Source organism: Hemibagrus wyckioides, linkage group LG03 (assembly GCF_019097595.1).
Source record: "Hemibagrus wyckioides isolate EC202008001 linkage group LG03, SWU_Hwy_1.0, whole genome shotgun sequence".
Lineage (NCBI taxonomy): Eukaryota > Metazoa > Chordata > Actinopteri > Siluriformes > Bagridae > Hemibagrus > Hemibagrus wyckioides.
In genome coordinates this window covers 29,683,402-29,710,714 of record NC_080712.1, presented here as the reverse complement: position 1 = coordinate 29,710,714, position 27,313 = coordinate 29,683,402, and the positions used below count along the sequence as shown (strand labels likewise).

General features: G+C 39.2%; 2 protein-coding genes and 1 non-coding gene across 4 annotated transcripts; all 3 read right to left on the bottom strand.

Annotated features, from left to right (window-relative positions):
- Positions 1–1,382: 1,382 nt before the first annotated feature.
- On the bottom strand, positions 1,383–1,455 carry trnav-aac (transfer RNA valine (anticodon AAC)). The gene has a single exon. It is a non-coding gene; the product is annotated as a tRNA-Val (tRNA).
- A 1,636-nt stretch (positions 1,456–3,091) lies between these two features.
- On the bottom strand, positions 3,092–15,716 carry btbd9 (BTB (POZ) domain containing 9). Of its 2 annotated transcripts, none has more exons than XM_058386315.1 (11): positions 15,558–15,716; positions 12,197–12,396; positions 11,701–12,064; positions 10,405–10,672; positions 8,178–8,400; positions 6,898–7,017; positions 6,593–6,702; positions 5,347–5,536; positions 4,844–4,951; positions 4,239–4,317; positions 3,092–3,597 (listed from the first exon to the last, which is right to left on the bottom strand). In XM_058386315.1, the coding sequence occupies exons 2-11, from the start codon at positions 12,379–12,381 to the stop codon at positions 3,427–3,429; spliced, it is 1,818 nt and encodes a 605-aa protein (XP_058242298.1). In that variant the 5' UTR covers positions 12,382–12,396; positions 15,558–15,716; the 3' UTR covers positions 3,092–3,426. The 2 variants fall into 2 exon arrangements, with proteins under 2 accessions (XP_058242298.1, XP_058242299.1); XM_058386316.1 differs by having other exon boundaries at positions 11,827–12,064.
- Positions 15,717–17,365: 1,649 nt separating this feature from the next.
- Positions 17,366–23,539, bottom strand: glo1 (glyoxalase 1). Its single transcript, XM_058386633.1, has 6 exons — positions 23,357–23,539; positions 22,280–22,362; positions 19,780–19,920; positions 18,881–18,948; positions 18,432–18,521; positions 17,366–17,835 (listed from the first exon to the last, which is right to left on the bottom strand). Exons 1-6 carry the CDS (start codon positions 23,423–23,425, stop codon positions 17,744–17,746), a joined length of 543 nt encoding a protein of 180 aa, XP_058242616.1. The 5' UTR covers positions 23,426–23,539; the 3' UTR covers positions 17,366–17,743.
- Between the last annotated feature and the right edge of the window lie 3,774 nt (positions 23,540–27,313).

Genomic DNA, 27,313 nt, shown 5'->3' with positions numbered 1-27,313 from the left:
TAAACAAGCTACCTCAGGTTTACATAACAAATGTGTGCGTCCATGTGAGACGTTAACACTAAACACAAAGAGAAGTGTGCTTTCCAGGAGAGAGCTAGCACATTATATTAGCAGCCATAATCTTCAGTTTAGTTGTGCTCCTAACTAGCAACAACATGTTACTGTCAATAAGTAATGGGATCGGGCTGCATTCGACTTACTTCAGAAGTGGGAAGGTTTAGGTTTAGGAAGTTATTTTTCACATCTGAGCATTCAAGCTACAAAGTGAGGAATGCCTCCATTGATTGATAGCAAGAAGCTAGCCAGCTAATTGTATTGAGACAGTTTCACCTCAAAATAGTGAACCGTACAAACAAATATTTCTGTTTGTTGACTGATCTAAAGCAAATACAATAAGTATAAACAGGTTAAAAGCTACTTTGTTTACTGTGAGCAGCCATGTTGATTTAAAGTCACTTGCTGAACTCAGAGGAACTAATAGATAAAAAAAGTCTAACTCAGTATCATATAAGAAGGGACATGCGGTTATGGGAAATTTATCAATGCTACTGAGGCACTGTTACCACAGAAAGTCTTTACTTTCCACAATGTGCGTCATTTATTAAAGAACAACATGGCATCATTTTTATTTTACCTCATTATGGTGACAATTAATGTTGTTGAACATCTGCAAGACAAATTAGTTCGACTTAAGTTAGAGCTGCTACAGTTTTTTCTCGTTCTTTAAAGTATTAAGACAAAAAAAAAGTAAGATGCAAAACCCTCTATCTTGACACTTACTGACTATCCTGTTAAATAACAACACATTTTTAAAATCTGTTTATTATTAGCCGCAATACGTGCGTTCTCTGTCGATAAACCGTTGCTATGGAAACGATACGGTATTCGGATTGAGAATTCAGCTGTGGTATATAAAAAACAAATAAAAGATCCAGGGTAGTTTGATCATGTTTGCTCAAAGTTATGAACCTCTGAAATCTGAAATTGAAAGACTTGAATTGAATTGAATTGAATTGGGAAGCGTGGAGAAAATCCCAGCTGCAGTTTTGTGCGCCATCTTGTGGATTTATAATGAATAAAAAAACAACAGTTTTACCAGACCCGGGTTGTTGTCTTTGTTTTGAGTTATTCAGCAGATAGTCTGTTCACAAGGGAATATACTTTTTTTGTTTGGAAGTTAAAAATAATAACTAATAATAATTTTTATACTTTTTATAAACCTGGTACTACAATCTCAATTATTTTAAATACAACCTATAATGCAAAAGTCCAGAACGGTGATTACATTTCCGCCCTATCTTTGTACAGTTCGTACATCCACTACAATGTTTTATTAATGACAAATTTATAACATGTATTTAAGAAAAGAAAAAAGAAAAGCGTGTTTCCGCCCGGTTTCGAACCGGGGACCTTTCGCGTGTTAGGCGAACGTGATAACCACTACACTACGGAAACCTATGAGTAAGGGGGTTCCATACAACAACAAATATACACATTATTATTATTATTTATTAAAATTTTTATAGTGCTATTATTTATTTGTTTTACTATACTGTTTTTGTTGATTTATTTATAGTTGTTGTTTAAACATACAAGCTTAAACACATTCTTTAAAAAGTAGAGGCTGAACCTTTCCTGTTCTTGTCAAAAAATTCAAGTCATCTGAACCAGTTCACCGAATCACCAGACAGGCTTAAAAATACAGTCGGATTTTACCATCATTACTGTACAAAAAGGTCCAAAAGCCTAAAGGAATCGCTTTATAATTCTTTCTATACGTTACAGAATGATTCAGGATTCAGCAAATGAATCGGATCAGAATTGTAATTATTAGCTCACGTCCTCGCACATGAACCTCATTTTAATCCCTAATTATAAACGAAAAGGAAATAGGGGTGTGATGAACGGATAAAAATGGTTAAAACAATACTAGGGGTTAATTATTTTCACGACTTTCCAGAGTCTTCTAGACAATAGTTACAATATCACTTACACTATATTACTAAAAAATTTTGGGTCTGCCTTTAACGTAATATGGAGTTGGTCAGCACTTTACAGCTATAACAGCTTCAACTCTTCTGGGAAGGCTTTCCACAAGGATTAGGAGAGTGATTATGTGATTATGGGAATTTTTGACCATTCCTCTAGAAGCGCATTTGTGAGGTCAGGCACTGATGTTGGACGAGAAGGTCTGGCTCGCAGTCTCCTCTCTAATTCATCCCAAAGGTGTTCCATCAGGTTGAGGTCAGGACTCTGTGCAGGACAGTCAGGTTCCTCCACACCAAACTCACTCATCCATGTCTTTATGGACCTTGCTTTGTGCACTGGTGTGCAGTCATGTTGGAACAGGAAGGGGTCATCCCCAAACTGTTCCCATAAAGAAGGGAGCATGAAATTGTCCAAAATGTCTTGGTATACTAAAGCATTACGAGCCCATTAAGCCCAACACCTGAATTCAATAATTTGGAGGGGTGTCCCAAAACCTTTGGCAATATAGTGTATGACAGAACAGCTATAAACATTCTTTTCTTATTTCCTTCTTTACAGCTTTACCTCTGTAAACTGTTACAAAGCACAGACGATGTAAAGTCCGTTTGAAAATGCTAAATAACTGTCCTTTTTTAATAATACTGTCCCCATTTTTAATAATAGAAATTACATAGACTATAATTTCTATAACTTAACTGATAACAGGAAATATGACATTAAACAGGAAGTAGTAGTTTCACATTTCCACAACATTAAACGTGACTACAAACTGATCAAACGTAAAAAAGCTAATTTTTAATCCCATCTCTCTCTCTCCCACACACACACACACACTCCCAGGGATCTGCATAGAATTTCAACACCAGTATTACTGTTTAACCAATTTCCTTTTTAAATAAATTCAGATGTTGTCTTATAAATCAATGTTACACTGTTTTCTGAATCCTATTTTCCCCCGTTACACCCCTGTTTATGACTCGTGACTAGACCCGATCTGTCTTTTCTTCATTCTTTACCATTTATGTTTAATAATAATAATAATAAGAAGAAGAAGAAGAAGAAGAAGAAGAAGAAGAAGAAGAAGAAGAAAAAGAGAAGGACATACATTTTTGTTTTTATATTTTCACTTCTAATATCATGCATCCATCAAGGGAAAAAAACCCACTTGTTAAAAACCATGAAAACAGTCTAGGAAGGTATTCACAATAAAAAGACTTCAAAGCTTGTGTAGTTGATGGAACAGAATAAACTAAGTGCTTATATACAGCAATGCCTTCATAAATACCATCCCCATTACTCTAACTAAGGAATTTTATTATAAATATATTTCATAGACTATTAGCAGCATGTGACGCTGTAACACAAACCTATGACATAAGTGCCTGATGTGTTTTGTCATACGCATACGTTTGAGCAAACACTGCAAGATTCACATTCCTATGTGTGCAAGGATGAAGTGGTGGATCTCTGGGAGGAGAGGCCCTGGGGCTGGGAGTGCTGGGCATGCTGGGTGCTGTGATCTGGGTTCAGGTTATCCAAGCCCGGTGTGCCCTCTTTGACCTCATTGTCTAGCTGAGCCGGGCATTCAAAGTGCACACAGTGAAACACCTGGAGAGAGGGAGAAACAAGCAGAAATTAAAAATAAAAATCATTATACAGTAAGAGCATCATGATAATGTACTGGAAATGTAAATGTGTATTTAAGAAGGAAAAAAAAGTCTGGCTTTCAGTACTATGCTTTCAAGTACTATGTTATGTTCAAAAGAATCAAATCATCTGAATCAGTTCTTGAGAATGATTCACTTTTTTTGATTCAGTAACTTGAAAAGAGAAAGATGAAAAGAGAGCCTGCTAAAATGTAACGTAACAATAAATGAGGGGGGAAAAAAAAGTAAAATAAATAAATAAATCACCACCACCACCACTCATAAGGTAATTATTTTCCAATAACAGTGTTTTATTCCCCTTATACCACAATATCCTAATACTACCATTTTTTAATAAATAAAAGGACATCATTATTTTTAATCTGTTTATAGTTACAGCCAATATTGTGTGCTCCTTTTACTCCTTACTTTATAACAACTATATAAAATATACAAAACCACTACTAGAAAGAATTATAAATACAGTCGTTCCTACACTAGCCGTACTTTTCGGTCTTGTAACGTTAAGAAGACAAAAATACAGTCGTCTTATTTCTGAGAACCTGCAAAACAGACAAAAAGAAGCAGTGACCTCAGTCTCACCTCATTAGCTGTGTTGTGCGTCCCCACAATGCGAATGAACGAAGCCGGCTGTCTCTCAAAACGCAGAGTCTGCCACGACCTATGCAGATAAAACAGAGAGAGAGTTCAATAGTGCAATGTTGTTCAACACTGAAATGTTGTTTGGTTTGAAGGTTGTTTTCACATAAAAAGCAGGAAAACCACAGTAGTCAGGTGTCTCCCAAATTGCTAAACTGTAAATTTTGGCACCCCTGCTGCCCAAATTACAGTTTTTAATAAGTACACAATTTCAACTGAGACCGACTACTTAAATTGGTGTGACTGATGGCTAAGACGAGTCTCATCTACTGTTGTAGAGTACACCTGGTGGGTGTTTTCTTCAGTCACCTTATTAGGTAACTGGAGCTTTCGGCCAGGAGCAGATGTCATCAGGTGGTACCCAAACATCATTGAGTGTTTTGACACTAGCCAAATCACTGCCCATCTGCTCCTGGCCTCCAGCTTTCCTTCTCTCTTTTGCTCCAAATCCAGCATGAGGCTCTTTCTGCCTCCTCCCCCCGGGTGACACTTGATGAGATAAGTAAACAAAAACGAAAGTGAGGAGAAATAAGACGTGAAAAACCCACCTGCATGCCACTCGAGTGCGATCCACCACCTTGACCCAGTGCTGCTGATTAGTGGAGACCTCCACATAGTAACTGTAACTTCGCTCATCGCAGTCCCATAACAACAACCTACACACACACACGTACAATTAGTATTTCATAAAGCAAAACAGATATTAATCTATCCACTTCTTAGGAACACATGTATGCTACTACTTTAAATGCTAGAATAGAAGCATTTCCTACTATTTTCCGTAAACGGAAATTCACCAGTCAGTATTTTCTATCCCTTGCATTGGTGTAGATGCTACTGAGAATCCCAATCTCAAATGCTTCAACTCAACCTAATAACCTCGAAGAGAATGATTTTTATATGTGCAAGGCTACTCTGACTACCACTCCCAACTCAAGTCTCTGGCTCTGAACGGAATTGCGTTTTTGCATCAAGACAAGAGAAGGTGGCTGTACAGATGTTCAAAGTGCAAATGGAAGAAGAGTGCATGACATGCCGAGTGTGATCTTACCTCATGGAGCTGAGCTGGTAAGGCTGGGCGAGCTGAATGACAATGGCTCCGGAGCCCAGCTGGTGGCAAGTGTACCCCGAGTCCCAGTCGTAGTGGCTCGTGTCTCCGTTTAACAGAGCGTTTCGACAGCGGCTCACGCCTTCCACCACACTCGCACACGCCTGTACCGTTGCTACGTTCTCACTGGGGACTAGAAAGATGTTCAAATCATTCATATTAACCACAAAAGTCCATATAAAGTAGATATGTTAAAGAAGAAAAAAAACTTTGGACTTTGGATGAATTCGTGGAATAGTTCAGAACAGCAGCCCATTTTTCTGTCTACTCTGATATTAAATATAATTTCACAGAAATGTTTTAGAAACTTGTCTGTGTTTTCTGCCTGCAGGTAAATATGGTGCAAGTCTGCCTAAAGAAGATTTTATTGCTAAATTGCTGACTTCCTAACGTCGGGAATGTCAAGTTTTTTCCTCATGTACCATAGCAACATGATTCAGTTTGTAAACAACTCTTATCCAGCTGTTATCTGAAAGGTTAGTTGGGATGTGATCGTTCCCCATCACTGACACTGTAGAGATGTCAGTTTAAAACGCTGTCATTTTTCATTAATCCGTGAACAGAAATGAGTCGAGTCACGATGAGGCAAATGATGTATTTCAAATGCCATGACTAAAGAAATGAGCTTTGAGACACAGATGTCAAAGGAGCTTATGATAAATGTAATGACATCAAATTAAACCGGAATCACATCAATTAATGAGACGCTTTAAGACTTTCAGTGGAACTGGAATTTAATCGTTAAATACCATTTTACACCCTTCTTTCAATTTCTTACTTTTATTAGTAAAAAGACCTTAAAACCTAAACATATGCTTGAGTTCAGGAAAGTAGGTCTTCTTCTTCTTTAGGCTTTTCCCTTCAGGGGTCACCACAGCAAGTCATCTCTCTCCACCTATCCCTACCTTCTGCATCCTCAACACTTATATACCTCGTCTTTGGCCTTCCTCTTTGCCTCCTGCCTGGCAGCTCCATGTCCAACATTCTCCTACCAATATACTCACTCTCCCTCCTCTGAACATGTCCAAACCATCTTAATCTGGCAGTTCAGGAAAGTATGTAATTATTATTATTATTATTTATACATTATAATAAAGAAAAGATCAATGTTTCATCATGAGCAGGTTTTTCCCGTGTCACTACACATACGGAGTACACACAGCATAGAAATAATAATCAACCACGTTACCCAGAAGGCCGTTCTCCAGGATGAAGGGACGCTGTGTGTACATACATTCCAGAGCCACCAAATGGAAGACCTTGTTGACTGTGTTGTGTGTCCCAACAACACGGATAAACCTGTACGAAGACACAAGAAAAAATGTTACCAACTGAACTAATGACATTAAGAGTGAAATGCTCTCTTTATACACATCCAGAGTGGATTTCGTGACTAATTTGTTATCCTATTTGTCTTTTTTTTTTTTTGGATGAACTACGAGCCATGCTGCTGCACCACTAGTCCACAAGGTGGCAATACAAAGCAACATTAACCTGCAGACTCGCGCTTGGAAATAGAGGTTCTGCCAGGAGCGACACAGGAACTTGGAGTGATCCACCACTCGCACCCAGTCCAGCTCGTCCATAGACACCTCGATGTAGTAAGAGTAAGATCTGGGGAGAATATTGCATAGTTAGATTTCTTTTCTTTTTTTTTTAACATCATCTCAATTGTCAATGTCAGTACATTAACGAACAGTGTCTCTAGATAAAATGGTAGAATGTTCTAGTTTCCGATCACTTTGTAGTGTCCCTTGTGTCGACAGCGCTACACTTGGATTTGACAATACATAAGGATGCTGCCCCACTGAATTCTTGAATCTGATGGGTCAGAAGATGTGGGTTAGGGTCTCAGTATTTCAGGCTGTAATTCAATATGTATATTAACATATATAAATATAGTGTAAGGATTTGAGCGAGTTTGATGAAGGGCCAAATTGTGATGGCTAGATGACTGGATCAGAGCATCTCCAAAACTGCAGCTCTTGTGGAGTGTTCCCAGTCTGCAGTGGTCAGTATTTATCAAAAGTAGCCCAAGGGTCATGGATGGCCAAGGTTCATTGATGCACGTGGGGAGAGAAGGCTGGCCCGTGTGATCCGATCCAATTTTTGCAGTTTTGGCAGTGAAAGGGGGACCAACACAATTTTAGGCTGGTGGTCATAATGTTTTGCCTGATCAGTGTATATACATTATGTGTGTATGTTAATACTCTTAACATTAAGCCCCTTGTTCACGTGTGGTCGTTTCTATAATAAAACCTCACTCAAATGGACTTGTATGCCGAATTTAAGCATAATAATAAGCGAATAACGAAACAAACTGTATAACTGCTGCTAAAGTGAAGCAATAGTGAAAGATATTTATTTGATATTCATGAAAGGAGTACGTTTATGACAGGACAGTGCTCCGAAGTCACAATGTTTTTGTGCTCTTTGGTTTGTTAGCAACATGACAAATTGCACAGGGTTAAATAAGTCGTTTGTTGATCATATAAGGAATAAAAGGATAAATGAAATCTGCTGTTACAAGATAATAATCAACTTCACAGTGGTAGGAACAGTAACTGTTGATTATTTTTCTATAACAGAACACCACATATCCTCGGAACACTGGGTACGAGGAGGGAATACCCATGGATGAGATACACCAATACACTGCATCATGCACAATACATCTACAAGAATATTTCTGGAGGTCTGGGGTAAGCCATATGGACACAGGTGGATCTGTTAAACCAGTGACTCTGAAGCAGTTTTAAGGATTTTTTTTGTACCTGCTGTCTTTATCCCAAAGCAGCAGGCGCATGTGGTTGATGATAGAAGGCTGGCCCAGACGGATCTGAATCCCTGCGCTTCGGCCGTCCTCCTCTATGGGGTGTCTGGTGAAGCCGTGGTCCAAGTCGTAGTTCTGAGTGTCTCCGTCTAGCAGAGCCGACTTCAGCTCACCTTTCACTACCACGGCTCCGTGCTTCATTGTGGCTATGTTTTCTTCTGGGACTAGAAACACACACATCAACAACACTATTAAAGCATCCACACTGTAGAAGATATGATCAGAGCAAACACATATACAAGTATACACAGATCAGGCATAACATTATGACAGGTGAAGTGAATAACAGTGATGATCTCCTCATCATGGCACCTGTTAGTGGGTGGGATATATTAGGCAGCAAGTGAACATTGTGTCCTCACAGTTGATGTGTTAGAAGCAGGAAATATGAGCAAGAGTAAGGATTTGAGCGAGTTTGACAAAGGGCCAAATTGTGATGGCTAGACCACTGGATCAGAGCATCTCCAAAACTGCAGCTCTTGTAGGGTGGTCCAGGGAAGGAACAGTGGTGAACCGGCGACAGGGTCATGGCGGACAAGGCTCACTGATAAGAGAGAAGGCTGGCCTGTGGTCCGATCCAACAGACAAGCTACTGTTGCTCAAACTGCTGAAGAAGTTAATGCTGGTTCTGATAGATAGGTGTCAGAATACACAGTGTTGTGTTCTGGCAGTAAAAGGGGGACCAACACCATATTAGGCAGGGGGTCATAATGTTATGCCTGATCGGTGTGTACTGAACCAAATGTACTGGTTCAACCTTCAAAGTCAAACACCCATAACCTAAAACGTGCCTGGAAAAGTCTCACCGTTTAACAGAGTCTACGATAACGAGTGTTTGCCTTGAAACAATACACACAACTTAGTAGCACACAATTTATTAAATTAAACAAACATATAATCATGAATTAACAAACGTCTATAGGTGCGGAGATAAACTGTTTATTTGTGCTTCTGAGTGATGTCCAAAAACTTCTTACTTAAAGTGGGCTTTTGAAAGACAAGAGCAGAGAGGTGTGTAGATTTTTAAACAAGTACAAACTTGAGGTGAAGAAGGTCAAGAACAAACGGGAGCTGACCGCGGAGGTTTTTTCGTAATTGAGCTCTAAGGGCCATTTTATTTATTTATTTTGATAAATAGGGCCATTTTATATGAGTACATTTTGAGACACAGGGCAAGGATGATATTTACTCAACCCTTCAAAAGGTTGTATAACAAACGTCCCTGAAAGTCAACATGAGATTAAATAACAGTGTGTCTAAAAAACAAAATAATCACATTAATTTCTCCGAACCTCAAATTACATAAAACATGCCGGGGAACAAAGTGCGTTTCTGTGTTCGAGCTGTGGGGCACATGTTCCTAACAGGGTGATGTTAAAATGGACTGTTACGGAAGCGCAAACTAAATAATTTGGAAGCAGAGCTAATAATCGTTTCTAAAGAAAGCTTTGCTGAACTTTCGTTTTTGAGCCACGCCTCCAACCCGAGCCTTCCCCAGGCGAAACAAAAATAATGAAAAGTAGCAAATAAATAAGGACAATTTCTGTGATCACACCCAATATAACAAGTGTAGGCGGGACATCACGCTTTTGTATCCCTGTCAATCACAGAAGCCCTGGTTAATCATAGGCTGATCTGTGAGCTCATGTATGAGGAAGAGGGCAGAGAGAGATTTTTTACGAGTGTCTTTAATGCTGCCATGTGTCTCAGAGGAAGCGTGTGTTCACCCTCATCCTCTTCAAGTAGAAAATGATAATAGAAGAGAGAAAATTAGGGAGATAATGAGGGGGTAAAAAATACACAAATATATATACACACAACTCTCTCATTTCTGTCCTTTCTTTTCTACTTGCAAGCGATTCTGTTATTTTTCCACTTTCTATCGCTCATACTTTTCGCCTATTAAAGCTCTTCCAAAAAAAAAAAAATTTGTGGCAAGTGTGTGAGGATTTTGATGCTAATCTGGCAGATCCAGGTACCAAAGAGGTTTTATTGTTGATTGACATTTAATTTGGTCTGAACTACTGCTTTAAAAATGGTTTCCCTCTGAATCATTATGAAATCCAGTCACTTCTTGTATGGGCTCCGTTGAATGTCACTTCTGTGTGTCAATCAATCCATGATTGAAGAGCAACATTTTTAAGAGTATAGAGTAAATTAAGACTAACCGAGCATGCCACGGTAGTTGAGCTCCATGTCCCTCCTCTCTGAGCGTGTCTGGATGGCGTCGAGCAGCTCATCAGCACTCAGGAGGCCGGAAGGCCGGACCACGTTCAGCATTTCAGACAGGCTCATCAGAGGCAGGCGCACTGCTGACATCACCTCACGTGCGCTGGGGTCCTCGCTGTTCTGTTTGCACCAGCGACACAGCGCCTGGAAGATCTCTCTCTCGCTCGCCGCAAACGAGTCTCTCTGCACCACCGTCAGCAGGGCAGACTGAAAGAGAGCGAGGAAGAGAGACGCAAAGTTAGAGGCAGAAGAAGAGCTCAGTTACTACGGTTATCTAATAAACCCCAGATTTCATACAGAGTCTGGTGTATGGACTGCGTTTGCATATTTCAAATGGATCGGCACTTCCTGTCACATGCTCAGTACAGACAAATGACCTGCTTCTGAAATCAAATCGGGCAATTTTTCTGATTTTATAGATATGGTGTTGCATTTGGACCAAAGGATTTAATCAGCAAAAATACTTTCATAAAAGTTGCAGGTGCATTCAATTCACATCATATAGAAGCACATCATACCATAGAAAACAGTGAGCAAAAAAAAACCAACAGAAAAGAGCAAGCAAATTAAAACGACCCCAATACAACAAACACAAACAAAAAATAATGTAAACAAAAATTTCTCTGAATCATAAAAACAAATCAACTTTCTGTTCTTTTATAATAATGTATTTAACCTTACTGTTTGTACTGAACATTAAATGTTTTCTTAATTTTATTTATTATTTTTTCCCCAAGTATTATTGCCTTCATGATATTTCTAATGGTCAAAAAATAAACATATATTTTGTTTGTTTGAAATGTAGTATATAATATATAAAAATAAATAAATTAGTAAATAAATAAAATCATTATTACATTACAAATTTTTTACATATTTGCATACTGTGCTAAAATAATTGGATAAAACATAATTTATAAATCCATAAATAAATGCTTGTTTTGCTTAATACATTTAATTAAAAAAATTCAAAAATATAATAATAATAATAATAATAATAATAATAAACAAATAAAACAAAAAGATAGATGGAATTCAAAAATATAATGTATAATGTGTTATGCATAATAAAATTATTATTATAATAATAATTAAAAGTTTGACACTCTAGATGAACGGCAAAACAGATCTCTGTTGCTGTTATTATTATTATTATTATTAATATTACTATTATTAGTAGTAAGTCAAGTGGTAGGGTCTGCATGCAGTGTACAGCGTGTCTCTTCCTCGCTCACCTTGGAGAGTGCGAGAAAGCCGTCGGACTTGAGCACCTCCACAGCGTGCCGGTCCATGAAGGAACAACATGCCTCTGCCAGGCTGCTCAGGTGGTACAGACTGGCCACGTCGAAGATCAGACTTACGTTCTGTGCGTTGAGCAGCGTGCGCAGGTAGTCACAGGTGGAGGCCTCTAGTGGCTGGAGACCATAGCGGTGTGCCAAACCCAGGAAGTCCAGCAGCGTTTCCTCTTTGGCTTCGCTCAGGTTGGCTCTGCCTGTGTACAGATAGCGCAGGAGCATGGAGAACGCTTCCGCTCGAGTGTCCTCCAGACGGACCTCGGCTTCAGGCTGAGACTCCCTCATCCCACCATACAGCAGAGCTCTGATGGCAACGAAGCGGTCATGAGACGTTAACCAGGTTGTGTTTACAACAGTTGTGTTTTGATCCTCAAAAACATTGTGAAGGCTTCAGAAAAAACACTAGAAATGTGAATGGACTGTTAAAAAACATTACCTAAAGTACTGACAGCGAGCAGCCAGAATGACCCTGTGAGCAGGAAACCGCTTCTCCTCTACCAGAAAGGTGACGTCGCTGTATTCCTCAGCAGGGACCAGTGCTGCCAGCTGCTCCGACAGAAGGTGCATGTGGTCGACCTCGGCCGCCGAGCCCAGCGGACGCAGAGGGTGACTGTCACTCATGGCTGCCACTTACATCTGGGGAAAAAAACAACATTCCTTTTACTTACCAAAAAATCAACAGCAGGTTGGTACACTATATTACCAAAAGTTTTGGGACACCCCACCAAATCATTGATTTCAGGTGTTGTTTTTCAGGGGTTGGGCTCGGCCCCTTAGTTCCAGTGAAAGGAACTCTTAACGCTTCAGCTTCATACCAAGACATTTTGGACAATTTCATGCTTTGTGGGAACAGTTTGGGGATGACCCCTTCCTGTTCCAACATGACTGCACACCAGTGCACAAAGCAAGGTCCATAAAGACATGGATGAGAGAGTGAGTGTGGAGGAACTTGACTGGCCTGCACCTCAACACCTTTGGGATGAATTAGAGCGGAGACTGTGAGCCAGACCTTCTCGTCCAACATCAGTGCCTGACCTCACAAATGCACTTCTAGTGAAATGGTCAAAAATTCCCATAAACACACTCTTAAACCTTGTGGAAAGCCTTCCCAGAAGAGTTGAAGCTGTTTTAGCTGCAAAGTGCGAGCCAACTCCATATTACATTCATGTTCATGTGAAGGCAGATCTCCCAGTTTTAGCCTGGCTCCCAGTCTCCGAAAAACAACACCTGAATTCAATGATTTGGAAGGGTGTCCCAAAACTTTTGCCAATATAGTGCATGTAGATTAAGCAGTTTTGACTAAAAAGAAATGATCTACAGCTGGGATATGTTTTAAGAGACAAGCTTGGTTTCAAATAAATGAATATAAATCACCAATAAATGGACAAACTAGATATACAAGATAGGTTTACTTGTCCTTTTTCTGTAATATGAATATCATCATCAGGGCAGCACAGTAGCAATACAGAGCTCAGGTTACTGTCTGTATGGAGTTTCTCCAGTTTGTTATATTAACTACGCTTAAATTGCTCCTAGGTGTGAAAGTGTGTGATGACTGCATTCCCATCCAGGGTGTGTATTCTATTCTTTATAGTGCCCAGTGTTCTCCAGATAAATAAACATCCATCATGTGTGTCTGTCTGTAATGTGCAAATCGCTGAACATTGAGTAAACATGGAGAGCAAACTTAAATTTCTTATTAGATACCATTCGCAAAGGAAATTATACAGAAATAAGACGTGTTGGAAGGGGGTGGTGTGATAAGACACAACACGTAGTGGAGTGCCGCTAACGAGACTTCATCAACCCTCAAAGTCTAATTTCGTCTAACAGTGCGCTCATACCACAGCAATTTGTCAACCATGACGATGTGTAATTTACTGATAATCGACATATGATGCATTTTATTAATTTATCGTAAGATTGAATGAAGAGACAAGCCTGTTCTCACCTACGTTAAAGCTGTGATAATCAATCAATCACTATTAACCAGAAGCGAGTGTCTTGAAAAACCCAGTTTATCACTGTTCCTGAAACTGGAAAGTGTAAACCTCTCTCTATCAGGAAAACTTTCCTTTCCGGGGAAATAGTCACACTGTTCTACCACTGATCGGCTTTCATATCTCTTCCCTTTCCTACCTCTACAGTTATTTTTATTAAAATGCTATTACTATGTTAACGATTTTGTAGATTATGTAGAGTGTCTGCAGTACAAATCCTTGTGTTTTACTATAGAAAAAAATATTAACAAATCACAACAAGGACATTAATATAGTTTATGTACTTCGGTCAAAAATGATGCACATCGTCTGACCAATCGAATTTGAGCTTTCAAATACACTGTGGTATAATAATACTAAATGTGTAACACCAGTCTACTTCCTAAGATTAACTCTAATACTATTTTAGCTGTGACATTTTTTGCTTGATGAACAACAAATGTTGCTTTGTAGCAGCAATGGGACTTACATCACCAAAAAGGAGGCATAATGTGGAATGGCTATGGATTAATACACTATATTGCCAAAAGTTTTGGACACCCCTCCAAATCATTGAATTCAGGTGTTGTTTTTCAGGGGTTGGACTCGGCCCCTTAGTTCCAGTGAAAGGAACTCTTAATGCTTCAGCATACCAAGACATTTGGACAATTTCATGCTCCCAACCTTGTGGGAACAGTTTGGCGATGACCCCTTCCTGTTCCAACATGACTGCACACCAGTGCACAAAGCAAGGTCCATAAAGACATGGATGAGTGAGTTTGGTGTGGAGGAACTTTACTGGCCTGTCCTGACCTCAACCTGATAGAACACCTTTGGGATGAAATAGAGTGGAGACTGAGAGCCAGGCCTTCTCGTCCAATATCAGTGTCTGACCTCACAAATGAGCTTCTAGAAGAATGGTCAAAAATTCCCAGAAACACACTCCTAAACCTTGTGGAAAGCCTTCCCAGAAGAGTTCCTTCTGTATGTGCATGTGACTTATATGACCAGTAATGAGCCACAATGTGGAAAAGCTATGGATTAATATTTCGCCCAGCCGAGATTAACACCCGTGAAGTCAGGCTCTATACTGGCCTCCCCATTGTTAAATGCCTGCCTATACCAGTGAAAAGAATGGTATAAAGAAGCGATGATGAAGATTAGATCTTTTTAGCTCAGATCGCTGTGTATACAATTTTGGGCGGGTTCCGGGTTCAAGAAGGGGGATTCTGACCTGGCAACCTTGACAAACCGAAAGAAGCGCATCTCTACAATTTCAAATCTCAGTAGAATGGTATTAGAGACGGCTGTTATCATATTTATCGTATATATTTTTTTAAAATCCACCTCTTACTAAATGATTAAGGATTTCTTGGGTCAGAATACAAAAAGAAATACCCAAACGCATCTGGGTTAAGAGATAAAGCGAATATTTTTACCCATATTTTTTAACCCACCCGCATATCGATTTCAGGTGACCAATAGGTGGCCTATAGCGTTCTTGTTTTATTTGACAGACAGCACTGAGTTATATTGTCAGCCAATCATAGAGAGGGAGGCGGGACTTGTCAGAATACGGGTAGGAATAAATAACGCAATTCACGACGAAGCTAGGAGCTAGATTACGTTACAGTTTTCTTTCTGTATTAAAATAAATAAATATCCTCGTGGGGGGAAAAAAGGCCAGACACGATTGCTAAAAACAAGCCAAATTCCTGTTTTCTTATGATTCGTTTAGCATTTATTTCAGCTCCTATTAGCGCAGCTATCTATCTATTTTATCCAGCGCTAATGCTGTAAATAAAGCGTCGTACTCACCAAACAGGAAACCAAACCCAGTGGTTTGTTAAACTCCAGCTTTGTGAGAATCGATAAATTTCGTTACAGCTAATCAAACGTAAGCTCCCAGGAAGGACAGGTTCATTATATTTTGCTGCGCCGAAAGGCGAACAGGATGTTTTCAGAGAAAGGTCGCTTAATGACAGATCTAGCATATCGCCATCTTGTGTCGAGGAGCGCAAATCGCTTGTGTTTGCTAGCTATGACAATACGTCAAAGCGCCGGCCATGTTGGAAGGGGCAAAATTCGCTTCTAAGTCAGCGCAAGTGAATGAAGAGATGACGTTCTTCTCGGGTAAAGTCGTCTGTAACTCGCTTTCTGTTGATCTGACTTTCACAAAATCGTGCTTTGTTATGTAGCCTTGATATTACTGTGTCTATTTACCGACCACTTTATTAGGAATATCTTATGGCAATAATAATCATAAGGCAGCAGCACAATGCACATACAGGTCTTGAGTTCACGTCAGGAAAAGGGGACAATGTGATGACAGTGACTTTGACAGTGGCAGCTGACGGGTGATGGTTCCAGACAGTGTCTGGCTTAAATATTTCAAAAGCGTCCTTGCTTTTCACACACAACAGTGTCTCCGAGCCTGTGCTCAATCTTGCCTGTGACAGCAGTGAGATCTCAAAGTGCTATTTTACTGCACATTTAAATCAGACACACAATATAATCCTAACAGATCTCAGATTTCACAAGCGTTGTACTTTAAGTCAGATAGTAACTGTTATTGAATCTGAATCCAAATCTGGAGTTTTGCAGAAGGATTCATCAAGATCACAGATTGACCATGAAGACACTTGTGTTTTTTTAGCAGCTCTGGAATGTGAATCTTCAGAAATCCTGAGTGCTTTTGAGAAAAAAAAAATCTTCAAAGATCTTCATTCCCTCGATCCACTAGTGTTGATATGAACACTATTTTGCCAAAAGTTTTTGGACGCCTGCCGTCACATGCACATGAATGTAATATCTAATTGGCCTAATTGGCTAAAACAGCTTCAACTCTTCTGGGAGGGCTTTCCACAAGGTTTAGGAGTGCGTTTATGGGAATTTTTGACCATTCCTCTGGAACCGCATTTGTGAAGTCAGGCACTGATGTTGGACGAGAAGGCCTGGCTCACAGTCTCCACTCTAATTCATCCCAAAGGTGTTCTATCAGGTTGAGGTCAGGACTCTGTGAAGTTCCTCCACACCAAACTCATCCATGTCTTTATGGACCTTACTTTGTGCAGTGGTGTACAGTCATGTTGGAACAGGAAGGGGTCATCCCCAAACAGTTCCCACAAAGTTAGGAGCATGAAATTAACCGAAATGTCTTGGTATGCTGATGCATTAAGAGTTCCTTTCACTGGAACTAAGGGGCCGAGCCCAACCCCTGAAAAACAACACCTGATTTGGAGGGGTGTCCCAAAACGTTTGGCAATATAGTATAGATTAATTGCTTTGACATTTTGTTTTAAAACATACTCTCACTACAAGGCTTTCTTTTGTCTTTGCTTTATTCACTGTATATTTTTCTACATGTGAAAATACATAGAAACTAACCCAATACAACATCTTTGTTTCATCTTTATTGAGCTGTAGCATTGATTTCTTTCTACTCAATAATGTTAAAGTATTAGAAATCTTTTAAGCACTTATTAAGCCTCTTTAATAAAGACAGATATACAAATAACATCTTTCTGCCTCAATTTCTGCTATAATTCTTGATTCAGAGTTTTTCCTTGAATTTGCTGTTAGTCATTTATCCATGTAGATAAAATATATCATGTAAATCCAAAAACTCAGGTGTTTATATTTTGTTTTATTGTGAACATATACTAATACTTTTGACAATATATAGAAGAGGGCTTTATAATAAAATATAATCTCTAAGCAAAATTACACAGGAATGACTCTAAAGCGGTTTGTGTAAGCGGTATTTGTAAGAATATTGGTTAGGATGTAGTGCATGTTTTATTATTAGTGTCTAATTGTCAGTGATGAGTTTGTAAATAAAGCTTATCGGCTCGTCTCGGCTGTTCAGCACCGGCTGCACCTCGTGATGAGCTTCTCCTGATTCGCCCTCTCCGTTGGCGTGAGGTCATTAAAGTATGGCTCATTTCTTTCGCTCTCTCTCCACCAGCTTCCTCTGAAAACGTCTGCTAGCTGATCGATTGTCCTTACGAGGTGATGGACACCATGTTGTTGGGGCTCAGAATCTCAATCCAGTAGCCGTCCGGGTCCTGAATGAAAGCCAGACCCTTCATTTTACCTGCAACAGAGACAAGGGGGTGAGTGCAAGAGAGAGAGAGGGGGAGGGAGAAGATAACATGAGAAAAATATGAGCAAAACAAAGAGAAACCCAAAAAAAGAAAGTGAAAGAGTTAACAGTAAGAAAGGAGATTCAACATGCAAGAAAAATTATGTAAAAATTAAGAAAATGAAGAAGAAAGCAAGCAAGAGGGAATAAAAAGATAGTAGGAAGTTGGGAAAATATTTACATATAGTAAAAGAAAACTGTAGAAAGAAAGATAGAATAAGAGATTATGAAGGACAGAAAGAAAAAGGAGACAAAGATAGTGAAGGAGAAAAAAAGAGAAAAAACGAAATAAAATAAAGGGAAAAAGACCAAAAAACAAAAAGACAAACAGAGAAAGACAGAGAGAAAGATAGAGATAAGGACAGACAGAGAGAGAGACAGACAAAGTCAGAGAGAGAGAGAGAGAGAGAGACTGACAGGCAGAGAGAGAGACAGGGACACAGACAGAGAGACAGATAACTAAGGTGATGTAAGATGATGTAAAGTCTACATAACTGAGACAGGAGCAGAGAGCAGAGGTTCACACAGTGACCAGAACACAAACCCACCATCATCAGGTTTTTTAACAAAGGTCACTCCTTGCTCCTCAAACAGTTTGCAAGCAGCGTGGACATCCGGCACAGCGATTCCTATATGACCTGTAACACACACACACACACACACACACACGTTTTATACACAGCTTCTCAGTAAATCCGAACAGGAAACAGCAGCATCTGTCTCACTCCTAATGGCCGTCTACTAACACGGGGCATGAAGGAAGACCTGCACAGAGACTCTGATGTCCTGCTCACACTGCAGCTGTACTTTCTACTCACTTTCATGAAATATGCTGAGCTCTCTACTAGCGTGTCAGTGGCCAGTGACATCGGAGCTCATAATTAACTGAATGAATAAATAAATAAATGCATGCCTCAAAATGCCTTTTAATTGCAGAAAATATTGTGAAATTGCTCTGTTTAAGTTTTGCCTTGACTGACAGACATTCAGGACTCACCAAAACCTCGAGGGTCCGAGTTTCCGTTGTGGTACAACTGACACTCATCTGTCTCCGAACCCCAGTTACTACACACACACACACACACACACACACAAAGAGAAAGAAGGGAAGTAGGATGAAAGAGTGAAGAATAAAACAATAAATTTTTCCCCTCCAAAAGGGAACTTAATTATTTCAGGACCTTTATAAATCTCATTGTGGACTTATATAGACACCCCGTCTGTGTGAGTAATTTGTATGAAATGTAAAGGAAAAGAAAAGAAAAACCTGTTACTAACTCCACATTACATTCATTTAGAGGAATCTGATTATACTCTTGGATTACTTACAGCTTAAACTCTACTTTAGTGTCAAATACACTTATTATTTAAAACTAATTCTAATTCTCTCTCCCTCTCGGTCTCTCTCTCCATCTCTCTCTCCCTCCCTCTGTGTGCATCTCTCTCTCACTCTGTCTGTCTGTCTGTCTGTCTCCCTCTCTCTGTCTCTTTCTCCCTCTCTCTGTCTCTTTCTCCCTCTCTCTGTCTCACATACACCCCCCCATCTGTCTCTGTCTGTCTGTCTCTCTCTCTCTGTGTGCGTCTCTCTCTCTCTGTGTGTCTCTTTCTCCCACTCTCTCTCTCTGTGCCTCCCTCTCTCTTTCTCCCTCTCTGTGTGCGTCTCTCCCCCCCTCACTAATAAGTGATCTTATGTAATATCATTACACAACATTGTTCCAAAGTGGAACTTTGTGTAGCAGCAAATATAAACCTCTGTTGTTGTCTCTACATATTGTTTACCTCGAACATTTCCTTTCTTTATAGAAAAGTAAAGCTTCAGATCTTTTACAGTGTACAGATCAGTTTTCTGGGGTTAAGGCTATATCAGCCTACTGATGAAAGGCTTTCCACACTTACTGCGTGAGCTCGATGGTGGCTCGGCGCGAGAAGGTCCACGCCGTCCTCTCGCTGACGTCGGCCGGGATTTCTTTTTTATCTTCATAACCCAGGAAGTAGAGAGAGAAGCGCATGGAGGGGAAGTCGAATTTCTGCAGCAAGCTGTGGAACAAATTAAAAAGAACATTTAAAAACTTCACACCAATCACCATTTATTTCGGTTTAATACGCGTGTTATCATCTTTTGGTGTTGTTTCTGTAGTTTATTTAAAGCACAGTTCGCGTCAGACAATTTTTTAAAGACTTTCGGTTAAATGATGGTTTTTCTGTTTCCTTCAAGAAAGCACACTGATCATGTTAAGATCGAATAAACATGTAAAAAAAATAAAATAAAATCAGACTAATGGATTTACAAGGACGCCTCCCCCTTTTTAAAGACATTGCATTGCACCAAACTAATGCTCAGTATACAGCGTAAAGTAAACTCCTATGTAATCGTGTTGCAGGCCATACACCCATGCCAAAAAGCCTGAGAGGGGTTAAACTAAACAGATCTCCAGAAGCAAGTTTAGACACATCAGCTCCCATTTCTGAGCTGTATCTGCATTAAGCAGTCATGTTAGGAAGGCACAATCAGACATGATCGTTTAGTGTGATATTATAGTCGAACTTGTATTGCATTATAACAGCCTAAATGAGGGCACAGGACTGCAGAAAAAATGACTTATCTGCAGGAGAATTTCCAAAAATCCACACCAATATCCGTTCCCAACGTCGTACCTTTTCACAGGTACATGTTCATTAGATCATTTACATTGACTACATGTTTGGTAATGCATGTGAGACAATAAACATATATAAAATATTTGAGAACTTTTCAGTTGATGAATTGTTTCTATTTTATTCATATGTTTGGATTTTTAAAAAAATGTTTTAAAGGTGCAAGAGTCAATTTAAAAAAAATCCTTACCTGTTAAGGTTGTAAAAAAAAAGCTACAGGGCTTTTGTAAATAATTTTAGAGACACTCTATTGGTCAATGTAGGTCATGGGGCAGAGCTTCGTGAATATGAGCAGGAATGGGAAAGAGGGCACAAAATTCTATATTAACTGACATGACTAATCTCACCTAATGCACCTTTAAGTAATAGCGTCACATACAGGCATAACATTATGAGCAGTGCCACGTGCAGTGAATAACACTGATGATCAAGGCACCTGTTAGTGGGTGGGATATATTAGGCAGCAAGTGAACATTTTGTCCTCAAAGTTGATGTGTTAGAAGCAGGAAACATGGACAATTGTAAGGATTTGAGCGAGTTTGACAACAACCAAATTGTGATGGCTAGACGACTGGATCAGAGCATCTCTAAAACTGCAGCAGCTCTTGTGGGGTGTTCCCAGTCTGCAGTGGTCAGTATCTATCAAAAGTATCCTTTAAGTCCTGTACATATCCTTTAAGTCCCATAAGTATCCTTTAAGTTGCGAGGTGGGGACTCTATGGTCCACAGCTGGTTACAGGACTTAAAGGATCTGCTGCTAACATCTTGGTGCCAGATACCACAGCACACCTTCAGGGATCTAGTGGAGTCCATGCCTCGATGGGTCAGGGCTGTTTTGGCAGCAAAAGAGGGATCAACACAATATTAGGCAGGTGGTCATAATGTTATGCCTGATAGTCTCATAGTTTGTCATGGATATCGCCCTACTTTTTGCGTCCGTGTTTCAGACCTCAATATTTAATCCTCTGTCCACAGACAACGTCTCTGATTTGTAAAGAATTGAAATTAAAACCGAACGCTAGAGGATTATCCTGAATGCCAACGTGCCCGGACATGTGTCTGAAAACCAACGGCAGAATACCATACACAATGTAGGGAAGTTGAAAAGGGGGAAAATAACCCTAAACAAAAACGATGACGGTTTGTTTAAAGCAGATCAGGACCTGCAGCATTCCACAGCAACCCAAAATTGTTAAGGTCCAGTTACAAAATTCCTTCCTATGTCCAGATAAGAACAAGACAACATGTGATGCTTAAAGCATTTCTGAGTAATTACTACTTAGAATTGAGTAGACATGAAGTCACTGTGGATGGTGTCAGAAAGAAGGCATACTTCTTTGTCCAGAATTAGAAAGAATGCATACTTCATGCGTCTCTGAATTGTCATGTCTTACAATTTATGACATCTGAGCCGACAAATTGTGGATTTGTTAAAAATGTAATCTCGGTCTCTAACACACTGCCTTCTGCCTATTTTAATTGCTAATTTGAGTGGAAAGTGTGCCAGAAGTTTAGAAGATGGCTGATCATTTACATTCCTGTTTGCGTCATGCGCTGTTCTCGTATCAGCAAAGGCGTTAGCTTAGCTTTGCAAAGGCACAACAGTCATTCATTCACTCATCTTCAGTACTAACCATGGGCTGTAATACCAAGCCTATATATTTATTTAACTTGATTTACTTTATTACTGATGGAACCAGGAAAGAGATCAGGATCTGCAACATTCCACAGCAGCACTTACGTCATTCCCAGAATGCGTGTGTAGAAATCCAGCGATTTAACCGGGTCTTTCACTCTCAGCATCGTCTGCTGCATCATGAAGTCCTACACCAAAAAGAAGTTACATCATGAAACCTCATTACAAAAACGCTTTATTCTTTCATAACTCACCGGCTGTCATCAGAACCGGTTTGATGAATACACGAAGGGAGACACAGGCATAGAAATTATGCAAATCAGTATTATCTTTACTCAATGTGTAGTCCAGCTGGGTGCATTAGGGAGCTAGGTACATATACTGGTGTGTTGGATTGTTTGATTTGCGTAACAAGCAGATATGCCTTATCCCCCACCCAAACTAAACAAACTAGCTGAAGCTAAACAAACATGACAAAAAAAAACAATTGAAATAAATATGAAACTTTTTTTTTTGCAATGTTTGCTGCAAATAACCTGCCACTGTATGCCCCGCCCACTTTCTTGTATAGACAAGTAAGTGGGCGGGACTTATCAGTTCTAGAGTGCCTTTAATTGGACGAACACAAGACTAGTACAGAATGAGTTATCAAAAGGTTTAAACTATAAAAAAATAAATTGAGAATACCTCCAAAACTATTCTCCTCCTAATATACCGCTCAATTTATGTCCATAAAATTAAGTATGAGTTAAAATAACAAAATCTCTGAATCGCAAAACACCCCATTGAACACATTAATGCTGAAAACTGACTTGTTAATTAATAATCGTTTAATGGATATTTTATTTAGGAAGGTAAGAGTGTGTTAAGATCACTCCTGCAGGGTTTACAACTGTTGGCTAATCTGCGCTTCAACGAAAATAGCAACCTCATGCTGACATCCAGCTCTTTTACACCAGGTGCTGCCAAACAGGCGGAACAGCCAATGTCTTATTTATGACCCCGTTAAATAACACAGAGTAGCCACTACTAAAGAGATTTCTTTTCACTGAAGTCTACTTTAAACAAACGGGAATGAAGGAGGAAACCTGCTATGACCACTTTAGCTAGGTACATAAGGCCTGGCTTAGCATTCATATAAATAACCACCTCCATTGCGATATACACTCATTTCATCTCTACCTTAGTGATCGCGTGTCCATCTTTGCAGGCGGCTGCAGCGGCTTCGTTTGTCAGTCCTTGGTCAGTCATTCTTTCTGTCCTCCCAGGTCCACGAAACACGAAAGAGTAAAAGTTTAGCAGGAGAGGTAGCAAGGCTTGGCCGCCGCACGTCAGGCAGATGGTGGGGAACAGGCATGTTGTCCATCACTGTACATCAGCCAATCATATACCAGGCCCCGCCCACTGGTGTTCTTTGTACCTCTACTGATAAATGTGTTTAAGTGTTTTGTTTTGTTTTTTAAGATAAAACTCCTGGAAATAATGATCTATAAAAACACATTTTGCAACCTTAGAACTATATATATATATATATATATATATATATATATATATATATATATATATATATTAAATTCACCCCCTTAATACAGATTACAGATTTATTTTAAGGACATATCCAGCTTTTTAAAATATTAGGATAAATTATAGTTTTAAAGTTATCAACTTTTTTAAAAAAAATTGAAGTGTTTGTATTTAACATTAATCATTCAAGGGACCGGAACATCATAAATGCAGGAACATCATAATAACAATAACATAAGTAAAATAACAAACAACAACAACAATAATAATAATAATAATAATAATAATAATAATAATAGTCATAATCATCATCAGAGGTGTAGCTGGGACACTCCTGAAATACACTTTATTGCCAAACGATTGTGGAAACCTGACCTTTACACCAGTTAATGGTTCCTCCCCAAACTGTTGCCACAAATTACCTTGCAAGCACACAATTACCTTGAATGCCTTTGTTTCCGGTTACATTCCAATTTCCCTTCACTGGAATGAAGAGGCCCAAACCTGTTCCAGCGTAACAGTGCTCCTGTGCACAAAGCAAGCTCCATTTATATGTGGTTTGCCAAGATGGAAGGAGTAAACCCCAATGAAGACCTTCGGGATGAACTGGAACACAGACTACACCTCAGAACCTTCTCACACCACATCTCTAGCTAACTTGACTAATGCTCTTTTGGCTGAATGAACACAAATCTCCACAGACACGTTCCAAAATCTAGTGAAACGCTTTCCCAGAAGCCCAGAAGAAGTGGATCTTTTTATCACAGAAAAAAGGGACTACATATGGAATGGGGTGTTCAGAAAAAGAACAGATGAGTGTTATTGTCAGGTATCTACAAATGTTTTATGTATTTTATAAATGAAACATGCAGGAGTATTCAAATTCAACTTTTATAGGTCACATACACAATCATAAACAGTACGACATTTAGTGAAATGCTTTTTACAACTGACCTTGATATTAAAAATAGAGGGATATATTAGGTAGCAAATAGATGGGATATATTAGGCAGCAAGTGAACATGTTGTCCTCAGAGTTGATGTGTTAGAAGCAGGAAAAAATGGGCAAGCGTAAGGATTTGAGCAAGTTTGACGAAGGGCCAAATTGTGATGGCTAGATGACAGGATCAGCGCATCTCCAAAACTGCAGCTCTTGTGGGGTGTTCCCAGTCTGCAGTGGTCAGTATTTATCAAAAGTATCCTTTAAGTCCTGTAAGTCATTCAAGTCCTATAAGTATTCTTTAAATCCTGTAAGTTGGTCAGAATCACCTCAGAAGACTTAAAGGATCTGCTGCTAACATCTTGGTACCAGATACCACAGCACACCTTCAGGGATCTAGTGGAGTCCATGTATTGATGGGTCAGGGCTGTTCTGGCAGCAAAAGGGGGACCAACACAACATTAGGCAGGTGGTCATAATGTTATGCCTGATTAGTGTATATGGCATATAGAAAAACTATGGTGGAAAATTGCAGTAGGAGAATAAATAGATAAAAATATAGAAAAGGGTAGTATCTGAATACAGTGATTACAATAATTAGATCTGTATATGGTATGAATATAGTTTTTTTTTTCCATTTCTGTTTGAAATGTAGCCTACAGATGCTCTGTGCTATCAAGTAAAATTAGCATCCCATTATAATGAGAAAACATTTTGTTATTATGAGAAAAACATGTTGTAAGAAAAAAAAAAACCCCGCTACATTATTATAAGAAAATGACAATAAACTATTGACAATAACTGCAGGGGTTTAAGAATCCTTCTTTATATGCATGTACACTGACTCTTTGTGTTATAAGCCAAGCAAATATAATCTGAGCAACTCTGTCAACCGCATGTTGTCAATTTCTATGTTTTTCCTCTTAGTAGTAAAACATATTCTCATTGTAATGAGTGATGCAGATGAATGACCAAGGTCACACCCTGTACACAGATATGACACATAGTTTCTAGTGATGATGGACATGTGAATTGTCCCATACGTGCACACCTGTAAGTATGAGAAAGTTGAATAAGAAACCTGCAGTCTTGATGAGTCAGGCCATGAGCTTGTCATCAGAGTATAAAACACCCCTCTTTGTTTCTTATTAAACTCAGGAAGGTGTGGCCTTATGGACAAAAAGTGAATATATCACCTTGTGATATAGAAGATTTGTGGAGAATTTTTTTACTTCTTTTTAATTAGGTGTTAGTACTATTGCATCATACACACAAAGCATAACAACATAAAGGTTTTATATAAATACAAAGCAAGACAACACACAAAAAAGGTTATAAGTTCAAATCCCATTTCCAAGCTGCCACTAAGGGACTCTTGAGCAAAGCCCTTACCACTCTCTGATCCAGGGATGTTGTTCGTGGTTGACCCTGTGCCCTGACCTCGACTTCCTCACAAACTGGGACATATGAAGAAAAGGGTTCTTTGCCCTGAGGAAGATTTTATAGATCAAAGGCTGCTTTTTGATATACAAGGAGACCCGGGGGTTATTCTCACTTGTATTTTATTTAGGTGGAACATTTGACACAGATGTTTCTCTTACAACTCCTTAGGAGAAATCAAATTAGACAAAAAAGGAGAAATGAAATACTTCAGAGATTGAAGGAGTTGAACGAGTCAAAACTAAGAATTTGGCTTCAAAAGCACATGAAATACTCCTAATATGTGCAATAGTCTTCTTTACATAGGAGTATGAGCAAAAACATCGGGATCCAGATGTGCAAACCTGATAGAGGTACACTATATTGCCAAAGGTTTTGGGACACCCCTCCAAATCATTGAATTCAGGTGCTGTTTTTCAGGGGTTGGGCTTGGCCCCTTAGTTCCAGTGAAAGGAACTCTTCATGCTTCAACATACCAAGACATTTTGGACAATTTTATGTTCCCAACTTTGTGGGAACAGTTTGGGGATAACCCCTTCCTGATCCAACATGACTGTACACCAGTGCACAAAGTGAGGTCTAAATGATGATGAGTTAAGGGATGAATTAGAGCGGAGACTGTGAGCCAGGCCTTTTTGTCCAACATCTCGCCTGACCTCACAAATGCACTGCCACTGGAACGGTCAAAAATTCCCATTAAACACACTCCTAAACCTTGTGGCAAGCCTTCCCAGAAGACTTGAAGCTGTTATAGATGTAAAGTGCAGGCCAACTCCATATTACATTCATGTGCAGGTAAAGACAGACGTCCCAGTTTTGGCCTGGCTTGCAGTCTCCTCTCTAATTTATCCCAAAGGTGTTCTATTGGGCTGAGGTCAGGACTCAGAATTCACAACTCAGAAGAGGTGTCCCAAAACCTTTGGCAATATAGTGTAGGTATATCCCAGAAGACCAACAACCTTACTGTGTTATATTTTGCAAAATACAAACAAATAAGTAAAGTAATGTAAATGTGACTAAATGTTTACTTTTTTTGTTTATTTATCGAAAATAAAGTTATATAATTGTCTTGACTAATCTATACCACATCTTTTCAATACAGTATGAATAGCTGTAATCATTCCATATTAGAATATGGTGACAAACTTGAAGAGGTCTTGTCATTGACTTTGGACTTATTGAGGTTATGAATAGAAACCTTTTAAACATGTCATTGACAGAGGAAGGCCCAAATG